This window comes from Cornus florida, unplaced genomic scaffold (assembly GCF_030987335.1).
Source record: "Cornus florida cultivar Cherokee Brave unplaced genomic scaffold, ASM3098733v1 CherokeeBrave_3.0.0_Hap2_Chr11, whole genome shotgun sequence".
Lineage (NCBI taxonomy): Eukaryota > Viridiplantae > Streptophyta > Magnoliopsida > Cornales > Cornaceae > Cornus > Cornus florida.
This window is the reverse complement of record NW_026775581.1, coordinates 16,197,839-16,210,023: the sequence shown is the minus strand read 5'-3', so window position 1 is coordinate 16,210,023 and position 12,185 is coordinate 16,197,839. Positions and strand designations below refer to the sequence as shown.

At 34.6% G+C, this 12,185-nt stretch overlaps 1 protein-coding gene across 1 annotated transcript; it reads right to left on the bottom strand.

Moving 5' to 3' along the window:
* Positions 1-8,454: 8,454 nt before the first annotated feature.
* On the bottom strand, positions 8,455-11,242 carry LOC132286077 (RING-H2 finger protein ATL47-like). Its single transcript, XM_059788330.1, has 2 exons — positions 9,252-11,242; positions 8,455-9,066 (listed from the first exon to the last, which is right to left on the bottom strand). Exons 1-2 carry the CDS (start codon positions 10,321-10,323, stop codon positions 9,014-9,016), a joined length of 1,125 nt encoding a protein of 374 aa, XP_059644313.1. The 5' UTR covers positions 10,324-11,242; the 3' UTR covers positions 8,455-9,013.
* Between the last annotated feature and the right edge of the window lie 943 nt (positions 11,243-12,185).

Below are 12,185 nucleotides of genomic sequence, written 5' to 3'. Positions count from 1 at the left end.
CTTCCCGGAAAGGTTCCCCTTCCCTTCTTTGCAAACTTGTCTTTACTCACCAGTATTCTTTCCTTCCAATTCCTTCCCCACATTATCAAGTCATGGACAAACTGTTAGGAAACGTGCTAGTTTTAAAAACTTTTCGAGGGATTTAAATTCATAGATCTTGATTCATTACATAGAGACAAGTTTCATGCAAAAATAAAACATGATGTATCATTCAAGTAAAAGATTGAATACTTGCATCAAGGTTTGAGTAAACCTTAGATCTCTCCTCTAAAGTGAATGTTCTCACTTATTGTAGATCCCTTAGCAAGATGCGTTCTCCTTGGATCTCCATCTTCTTGGTAATTATTTTGCCTTTAGGAATCACTCATATGCCCCCATGAATGACCTTGGAAAACTAGGCTTGTGGGAGCCTCCATTAGATGAGAACATAAACCCTAATTTTCTAGAGAGAGAAAAGTTATTCCTTTTTTCTTCTCATCAAAATCAACCCCTAAAATATACATAGACCATGTATATTTATAGGCAACATAAAAATAAAAAAAAGGAAACAACAAATCCTTCTCCATCTCTAATTCATATGTCTCAAATCTAATATGATTCCAATATCAAGTTGGGCTATGAGTGAGAATCCATTGGGCCTATTATTTTATTGGCTACAATGAATTAATAATTGGCCCGGTCCATGGATCCAATTCAATTAATTCATAAATTAATTTCTACTCTACTAAAAGAAATTAATTGAACTCCAATTAAATAATAAATAACCTCTAAGTCAATATTGCACTTTGACCCCTCTATGCATAATTAGTTATCGGATAAATAAAGCCATCAATCCGACTACTTAATTAATATATCTATTTTGGTACCTATGATTATTTCTGGCTCGATCACAATAAAACATTTGTTTGACAAAAATAATAATTTAAATAAATAAATATATAATAAATCATTTTGTCTAAAAATACACGAAGGCCTTCGAATTTACTTTGTGATCAACCATAATCAATACAAAATAAATACAAGTAGCAATGATGCAAATATTGAAAATATAACCCTCTAACTATTAATTACATAACTACCCAAAGTGTCGGTCTAAGGATCCCGAAGAATCCGCCGAACAAATCAAAGTAATTATTAATTAATAAAAGAGTCTATACTTTTCTCATGCTTAAGAGTCAAATGCCATGACGGTGATAGGGAGTAATTGCATACGACGGCTCTCGCAATATATCTCAACCTAATGCGGATCCAGTTCAAGTCTTAATTAATTATGAGTCCATCCATAATTACCGACTATGAACAATTTATAATTACTATTTATATATCATGCATTGATTGTCATCACATACATATATATAAATATTTCTTGTAATTACATGGACACTATCAATTTCATAGTGAATCGAAACATAATACATTGAATTCGCCAATTATATAAATCATAAATATTTCAGATATGTCAGGAACATATGTCACTACAATCCAGATAGGAATTTGCTATGCCAGGGCATATAAATCCCAACAGCTCCCACTTGCCCTCATAGCCAATTCAAATTGCACCTAACTCTAATGTTATCCAGATGATGATCAAAATTATTGATCAATGACACCTTTGATAATGGATCAACAAAGTTGTGTTCCAATGCAATGTTCTAACTACAAGTGCATTTTCTTGTCGGACAATATCATGTAGAACATGATACTTCCTCTCAGTGTATCTTGTTCCTCTATGGAACCTTGGGTCATTGGTTTGGACTACTTCTGCACTATTGTCACAACATAGCTCAATAGGCAGGCTAGTATACTCCACAACCTCTAAATCAGTGAGATCAAACTAATAGGCTTCCTTTGCCGCCTTTAAGGCTGCAATATATTCCACCTACAGGTTTGAGTCAGCAGTTGAAATCTGCTTAACAATCTACCAACTGATCTCCCTTCCATTAAGTGAACTTACACTGAGTCATGAACCTCATAGTATCTACTTCTGATTGAAAATCAGAACTAGCATACCTGACTAGGACCATATCATCACATCCATAAATGAATATGATATCATTGGTTCTCCTTAGGTACTTAATGATATTTTTCACAATAGACCAGTTGTCAAGTCCAGTATTGGACTGATCTCTACTGACTATCCCTACTATGTAGCGGATGTCCTGTTTGGTATAGACCATGGCATATATGAGACTCTCATATGCCGAAACATATTGTTCCAGTCTCATTTGCTCAATCTCCTTTGATAGTCTTGAAAAACTACTTACTAGAGAGAGCCATCCATATCAATAAAGCAAGAACTCATTCTTTGAGTTATGCATACCAAACCTGGTCAAAACTTTATCAATGTAGGATTATTAAGATAAGCCTATTTTCCTTTTAACTTGATCTTGCAAAAGCTTGATCCTAGGAATCTAGCTTACATCCTGAAAATCCTTCATTTAAAAGTAATTGAACAACTACCTCTTTATTGATGACAAAACTTCCACATCATTTTAAATGAGTATGATGTCATCAATATATATAGAATTAGAAAAATAATGACATTCCCTTGTACACTCATGATTTATTCACTAAGAAATCTTCTGGTATCTTTTTGTAGATTAACTTACCTTCCATAGGAATCACCCTACTAGAAAGTTCTACAAGATCCCAGAATTTATTAGAATACATAGATTCCAACTCTGATTTCATAGTAACTCGCAAAAACAATCTGTATCCATATCGGTTCACGCTTCCGTGTAGCTTACTGGGTCCAACTCATGTTTAACAGGGATGTCCATAACGGTCTCACCTAAAAACATGATTCTGTCGGATTGGATGATAATCCTCCCACTACATCAATGCACCAATGCAGGAATCTGTGTACTAGATGATGCTAACGCATCAATAGGGAATTCATTTATTATTCTCAATCTCTATAATAAGTGTGTTCACATGTGGTACATCTGGTACTCTTACCATATTCTCTAACACTATGCTACTAGGTATGTGATTCATAATATGATTCTCTTATAGATAAACAGTGAGTGTAAACAATCAACTTTTATCATTGAGATCATAAAATAATCAGTCCTAATGACATTTTAGAGTAGCTATCAAATCTATCATGCATATGATCTGTTTCCAACTTACTTGTCCATATCAAGCGCACATGTGCAAGACTACCCCATATGTGCATGTGATTCAAACTAAGATTTAGTCAAAAACACAGCTCAACGGTATCCTTGAGACAGACTAAGATGGAATGCAGTTCATAATACGCATCGATGTCATTAACGCTAAACTCTTAAATGAAAGAGATAATGTGGCATAACTGATCATAGATCTAACCATGTTAAGTGGAATTCTGTTATTCCTATTTGACACCTAAATTAATTTAGCGTCAATTGCGGAAAACTGGTACACAACACCCTCATTGACCATATAGTCTTTGCACTATCCCAAGAAATACTCAAATACTCGATCAGATCGAAGTGTCTTGATAAGTTTACCTAATCTGTGCTCCACATCAGTCTTGACCCTCTCGGAATATACCAAAAGTATAAGACTTGTGTCGCAATAGGTAAATTTATCCAAAATGTGAGTAATCTTGATTAGATGTTCATAAGACTACACGTGTACGTGTGTACCGACTCCCATTGTTCTTTATGTCTATTTCATTTGGCTGATTAAGCCCTTAGAGTTATCTATCCTTCAAAACAGGGTTCACAAGTTTGGTTTAGGCTCCCCTGCCTCACTAGGTAATTAACCTTCTTTGACCAATCTTTGAATCTTATTTTGATTGATAACAACCCAAAAATAGACATTAAAAATACAATAAGTCAGGAATAACAATTTTTCTCTTAACATTCAATCTAGAAGATGCAACATTAGTTTCTACATCCTGCAAATCTTAAGAGTTTGTGATTATAGTATATTAACCATCTTTCAATGCACCAGAAGCAATCGCATATCTATTCAATTTTATAAAACCAGTTTTACAAAATAACAACACAGTTTTTATAAACCAAAAGTGAAATAAGAATGAGGTTGCGTTTCACTTCTGTGCATAAAGATAGTTCTCTAATACTAATATCCTCATACTCTCTAATTTCAGATGTAATACTCCCACTGACTTAACTACAACCTTGGCATCAGGTCAAAAGATAAATATATATCCATATCATCAAGGCTTCTGGATTCCTGAAATCCTTACAATAAATTGCAAACATGTTTAGTGGCTCCAGAATCTATCCATCAGGAATCAATAGATGCAACCACATAACATGGCTCAATGATTAAATATATATTTTCCTATGCCACGTCATTGCTTAGACAGTTTGTCCTTTAGTGTGTTAGTTAACGGCAAAAGAAACAGTTTCATTCGCCCTCAACATACACTGTCTTATTCCCTTTAACCTTTTAGATACCTATGTTTTGTGCTAGCCTAGTCCTATTATCATCCTTCTTCTTTGCTTTGCCCGTCCACTTGGGCCTAGAAGAAGATGGTATAGACTAGGTTAGATTGATAGGAACGCCCATACTCTTGATTATCCCTTCATCTGTTACCAATTCTATAAGAATATCAGTGAGTGTGAACTCAAACTGATTCCTTATTTAGTTCACTATAACAGAATCGAACGAGTTTGGTAACAAGACAATAATCATGTCAACTTGAAACTTACCACCCAAGTCAGCCCTATTGATCTCCAGCTAATTTTAAATAATAAACAATCATTTTCCAAAATTTGATTTCAAACTGGAGTTCATGAGGCTATCTTGATGGTATTTAAATTTGACACAGTACTTAGGCATATGCTCTATCTAATCTCACCAAAATATCTCATTGACATTTAATATGATGCTTGAAGAAAATAAAATAATACAAATGTTAGCTTTGGAGTATATTCGAGCTAAACTCTAGAATATTGCACCAAGTCATATCATTTGCCTTATCTAATTTATTAAAAGCATTAATGTCAAATTTGGTATCTCAAAGTAAAAGAGATAGGTATAGGAGTAATAAACACATTTTGTATCCTTACGTTGTGAATAAAATATCTAAGTTCATTTTCCAGTCATTATAAATAAGGTCCAATATCATAGAATATGTAAGCAAGCAGATAAACTGGATTAGACATAATTAATCTGAATATAAATGCATTCATACAATATGCAAGGTGAACTATTAATAATGTCATGCATATTTAAAATTAAAATGAGCTTGTTAACCACATAATACAATAAATCTCAATCGAACAAGAGATCATTATCATTATTGGTGAACAATCCCTTTTAATTAATGCGGGTCCCTCAACTCTGTAGCATAATAAATCAACCAATCAATATGTCAATAACTTATCCTGTTGGAGGAGTTCATTATTACTATTGTTGAGATTCATTTACTATTAGGTGAGCACTTCCATTAAAATAGTATGTGGGTCCCTTAACCACTGCATGAAAAATCGGATAACCAATACACCAATAACTTATTCGGTTGGCGAAGTTCATTATTGCTATTAGCGGGCAAATCCCATCATCTCCATATTTCTTAAGACAATGCCTTGTCTATCTATATGAAATGATTCCCGATTATGTTTAGCCTTTCTAAAATCACCTAGTGTAGACCACTCCGTTGGGGAGCTAACACTATTGATTTTAGATTGAGTGTATAACGTTATTAATGCTCTAATGAAAAATAAAATATTAAATATCTTGTCATTATAATCTAGACTCTTTAAATCATGCGTAGGGCCTTATTTTTAAAGATCTAAGTACAATGAACATTTAATATTATTATTTTCATGAGACAACCATTCTTGTAATATTAAGACTCTTCAAATCATGCGTGGGGCCTTATTTTTGAAGATCTAATTACAATGGTTTTAATAACGAAGGCCATGGGGTAATGTATAAAAATCCCCGCTCCCACTCAATTTTTAATCATTCATAATTAGGGTTTTGAATTTATTCATTTACATGATATAATGTATGCAAAACGTCTTGATTTTAATCCAATTAAATTTAGAAAATATTTGGACTTAAATGATTCACTAATATTTAATTTGAAGCACACTTTAAAAATAATTTATAAAAAATAATTTTGCGTTTCCCAATAAGTGCCCTCAAATTAACTAGTAATCAGATCCAATTAATTTTCATAACTTAATTAATATAAATCAAGCCATTTAAATAAATATCATGGATCCAATGCATGAATAAATAAATAACAGATAAAACAAATAAAACGGCCAATGGAATCAGCTTTTAACATTTAACTACTCTAACTATCGCGGGAAGATCATCCATCGGCTTGCAAACACCCACATAAGGCTGGTACGCACCAGGAGAAGCAAAACACCGCTTGGAACCCGCCTGGAGGGCCCCACACGCGCCTACACGCGCCTGGGGCATGCTGCAGGTGAAGGCACGCGCTCCCACGCTCTGGCACGCACCTGGGGCGCGTGGGACGCGCCCCCACGCGCTGGCACGCGCGTGGGGTGCGTGGGACGCGCCTCCACGCGCCTGCACGCGCGTGGAGGTCCTACACACTTGGCTGGCGCTTGCAATGCACGCGCCAGCATATGTCACCTCCTGGCGCGTGTTCCTCACGCGCCAGGCTCACCCCAGATGCACTACACTTGATTCTAGCCTCCTCCGACGTCTCTTCTCGCCGCCGGTGCTGCTCCGGCCACCGGAAAAACGCCGAAAAATTCAGAAAAATTAATAAAAATTTCAGAAATTAAATTAGGCCTTAAAAAATTCCAGAAAAATTCTGAAAAATTTCTAAAAAATCCTAGAAAATTCCTGAAGCCTAATTTAACCCTCTCGGACCTTCTTGAAGCTTCATAACATCCTTTGATGAAGATTACATGGCTTTAAATAAATTTACAATTTGAAATACAATGGAAAAAATTAAATTACATCATTGAACTTTCAAACGGCTAAATCAAAGCCTTAATTACATTCATCTAAAGATAAAATTACATTCATTTAACCTATAAGCTTCATCCATGGCCCAACCATACATCATCATTCATTCACAATCATTCATACATCATTATGTATCAATATATATCAACATATTAAATCATATATCAACATACATCAATAAAAATATATATGAATATAATTTTGGATCCATGAATGATGATTTTCATAAAATCATGATCTCTAGTAATGAATCAAACCATGCTCTGATACCACTGTTAGGAAACGTGCTAGTTTTAAAAACTTTTCGAGGGATTTAAATTCATAGATCTTGATTCATTACATAGAGACAAGTTTCATGCAAAAATAAAACATGATGTATCATTCAAGTAAAAGATTGAATACTTACATCAAGGTTTGAGTAAACCTTAGATCTCTCCTCTAAAGTGAATGTTCTCACTTATTGTAGATCCCTTAGCAAGATGCGTTCTCCTTGGATCTCCATCTTCTTGGTAATTATTTTGCCTTTAGGAATCACTCATATGCCCCCATGAATGACCTTGGAAAACTAGGCTTGTGGGAGCCTCCATTAGATGAGAACATAAACCCTAATTTTCTAGAGAGAGAAAAGTTATTCCTTTTTTCTTCTCATCAAAATCAACCCCTAAAATATACATAGACCATGTATATTTATAGGCAACATAAAAATAAAGAAAAGGAAACAACAAATCCTTCTCCATCTCTAATTCATATGTCTCAAATCTAATATGATTCCAATATCAAGTTGGGCTATGAGTGAGAATCCATTGGGCCTATTATTTTATTGGCTACAATGAATTAATAATTGACCCGGTCCATGGATCCAATTCAATTAATTCATAAATTAATTTCTACTCCACTAAAAGAAATTAATTGAACTCCAATTAAATAATAAATAACCTCTAAGTCAATATTGCACTTTGACCCCTCTATGCATAATTAGTTATCGGATAAATAAAGCCATCAATCCGACTACTTAATTAATATATCTATTTTGGTACCTATGATTATTTCTGGCTCGATCACAATAAAACATTTGTTTGACAAAAATAATAATTTAAATAAATAAATATATAATAAATCATTTTGTCTAAAAATACACGAAGGCCTTCGAATTTACTTTGTGATCAACCATAATCAATACAAAATAAATACAAGTAGCAATGATGCAAATATTGAAAATATAACCCTCTAACTATTAATTACATAACTACCCAAAGTGTCGGTCTAAGGATCCCGAAGAATCCGCCGAACAAATCAAAGTAATTATTAATTAATAAAAGAGTCTATACTTTTCTCATGCTTAAGAGTCAAATGCCATGACGGTGATAGGGAGTAATTGCATACGACGGCTCTCGCAATATATCTCAACCTAATACGGATCCAGTTCAAGTCTTAATTAATTATGAGTCCATCCATAATTACCGACTATGAACAATTTATAATTACTATTTATATATCATGCATTGATTGTCATCACATACATATATATAAATATTTCTTGTAATTACATGGACACTATCAATTTCATAGTGAATCGAAACATAATACATTGAATTCACCAATTATATAAATCATAAATATTTCAGATATGTCAGGAACATATGTCACTACAATCCAGATAGGAATTTGCTATGCCAGGGCATATAAATCCCAACACAAACATCATACTTGGATCTAGCTAGTAGTTTCAATCGTAAGTTTTGCCTTATTACTGTTAAGCCCTTTGTTGAGAAATGGGCATCATTTACTAATCATGACCAACATTGTACTATGGCAATGCCTGGCTATGCCATCAGTGTTCTTATCTGCCTTTAGTAGTCCTTGTTTGTCACCAAGGAGGTCACTAAAGGCAATGCCTGACTCATACATGCACTATGAGTCTATGAGGTGGAATCAAACTGTTTTCATGTCAAAGTTTCACAACCCAAATCCACTGCATCGGTGCAGTGCTCGCGCCACGAGTTCTCAGGGGATGAGGTTTAATCCGAAACATTCTCATGGTTTTGCGCGTACAAGAGCCAAATCTCTTATTATCCGTCCCCTAACCTGCAAATTTTTGCAATTAACCAAACTTCTGCGGGGGGCACAATTTCATCTTCCCACGTGATCTCTTGACTGCCAAGAGATTTTAAGTTAAAATTAAGATACCAAACATGTGAATTCAGACAAATATGCATCCACAAGAACTGAAAAAAAAAAAAATAAAAAAATAAAAGGGCTAAATTAAACTGATCAAAGAACACAATTCTATTCTAAATATTCATTCACACAATTTGAGTTTCTAGTAGTTATTGGCATACCAACATTAAGAGAAGAAGAATTTGGTAAATTGCCCTTCTTAGACCACTGCCAGATCTTGGAAACAGAGAAGCTCTCGCCTTTGGTCCTTCCACTGATCTTCTTTCCCTCCACATCCCCATTAACTGCACATTTCATAGTGTCACCTCTTACTCTGGTAATCCTCACATCACCATTACCACCATTAACACGAGGCAAATCTACGCGCAGGTTTGAGTCACCAACAACGTACTGAAACGAACCCATTGAGTAGCATCTTCTTGCATCCAAATTGCAGCTGCTGGTCTCCCCATGACTGCTCTCTCCAACGTCGCCTCCTTCATTTAAGCTTCTAAATTTACCAAGTCTCACAAGGAGGACCCTTGTTTCACCAACATTTTCCTGTGTGATTTCTAGCTTTTGACCGCCAGAAAATTCATCATCTCCATCACCAGAAATTTCATTGAATTGCTCCCTTGGTAATTCGGCAAGATTAGACGATGGATTCTGCGGGGGAAGGTTGAAGGTACCGAGGGTCCCCCTACAAAGAGGGCATGTTGAGTTTGATAGGAGCCATGTGTCTATACAATTTATATGAAAAGCATGGCTGCACATTGGAAGCAATCTCAACATGTCCTGTTCCGAGAACGCGCACAAACACACAGCACAATCAAACGGCTCTTTAGAACCCATGATAATGTCTTGGTAGTAGAACACCGGTAGAGCATCAATGAGAGCTTGGTCTAGGCCGGAGTCATGCAATCGAAAGAGCTGTTGGAGCTGTCTTTGAAGAGTCTGGGACCCTGATGTTTCTGGGTGTCTGTTGGATTGAGAGATGATTGATGAAAAAGATGGCCTCTTCATGAAGAATCTAACAAGAAGATGAAGAACACCGCAGATGAAAAAGATAACAGATAGAATTATTATAGCCAAAAGAATGACTGGACTGATTCTGCTAACAGAGGGTGATGATGGGGATGACTCTTTATCAAATTCCGAGTTACTAACAGGATATGAGAGTGAAGGGAGAGGAGATAGAGATTGGTGGAGCAAAAAATCATCTTTTTGCTCAAGTTGGTATGTAATTCTACACATTTTTGGAGATTAATATGCTCAAAACATCTGTATTTGACAGTTAGGGGGTGGATCAAAATCTCATCTTTTTTCCCCAAAATGGTTTAAAAACATCTTTGTAATCAATATTCTGCACACCCTCAAAGAGGCATGCTTTCTTGTTTTGAGATTAATCTTGAGAATTTTGCTTTAAATGGTGACATTATGCTGACAACATATTTCAAAATTTTGTCTTGAAAGCTTCAAGTGAAAGGTGTGTGATACAATGTGGAAGATAGATTGGAGAAGAAGAGGACAAAAAGATGATATGAAGATGAGTTGTTTGAGGTGTTGCAGGTTAAATGACTCTGTTCTGTAATATCAGAGTGGCAAGTGAAACAAAAAATATATGCAAAAACAGTTGTATTTGGCTGATGATGATTGGGGTTCTTATATCTAGATTCTGATTTTTGTTTTTTTAATGTTATTATTATATATAGTTACATCAAACCAATTTTATTTTATTAATTTTTATTTTATTTTTTATTATTATTATTATTATTTTTTCATGTTACATCACACAAGATGGAAGGGGAAAGATCGGCTAGGCTGATAGTGGAGACAAGGCCTGATATTACTTAGCATGGAGTGCCATCTCTCTCTCTCTCTCTCTCCATATGAAGCACTTTCAATTAATTCCGCAACGGTTTCATGGTTTGACTGAAATGTTTTTGGAACAAAAGGCTTATTTCGTTTAATTAAAAAAAAGAATAATAATAATTTAAAATTGTGTTTGATTGGCAGTTTTTCAAAATTCAAGATAAGCAAAAGTTGATTTCAGGGAAAAGTTTTATAGCCCTCTGAAAATTATTTTGAATTTTAAAAATTCTTAAAAATTGCTTTTGAAAAAAAAAAAACTATCTAGTATCCAAGTCTCCACTCACCTTTTGAATCTTTCATGTTATGGCGTCATCGTTGTAACCGATTCTCCTTTTTATCAACAGAATTTTCATAAAATTATTTTTAATTTTAAAAATTGTTTTCAAAAAATTAAATCACACAAACCATACTCTCTGTCAAGGGTTCACCTGCCTCTAGTATCCAAGTCTCCTTTCAAATTGCTTTTGAAACTTTGATATTAATGGATTCGTTTTATTAACGAGTTGTCATAAAATTGTTATCACTAAAAAAACAAATTAAATGTTTGGTAATTCATTATATTAAGTACTTTTAAAATTGTTTAGTAATAATATTACTTAATATATTTCTACGAATAATTCAAAATATTGCCCTTTAATGTTCATAAACTCAATTTTAAATCTTGAAACTTTAAAACTGCATTCAAAACAGGGTCTTAGACATGCGCAAGTGACACACACCATAAAGATAATGGGGAATGATTTGAATGGTCCACCATTAGACACATCTCTATTATCCACAGTTGTGTGTGTCTTCTTTAGTCATCATGATTTTACAAATTAATTACTTACTAATGATGCCATCCTGCTTCACTGCCTGCTTAATCAAGCCAATTTTCAATCAATCACGGCAGATATGTGATCTATTAATTTATCTTTTCTGGGTATAAAGCAGCTAAGATGTTGGTCAATTGTTGGTTATATATATACACAGAGAGAGATATATAGATATAAATGAGGAGGGAAAATGAGTAATGTGGACAGAGCATGATGGTGGGTCTCCCATTTCTTTTCCTTGCACGCATGGGATCTAATTGCACCGCTGACTAAGGCCACTCTAGTTAGCGATCATAACTAATAATGTTCCTAGTGGTTGCTAATCCTATCGTGTTTGCAATGTGCCACTGTTAGGAGGGTCTTGTCAGCATGATCATGATGGAGAAGGTCTTTGACGTACGAGGACCGGTATACAACACTATTTAATAG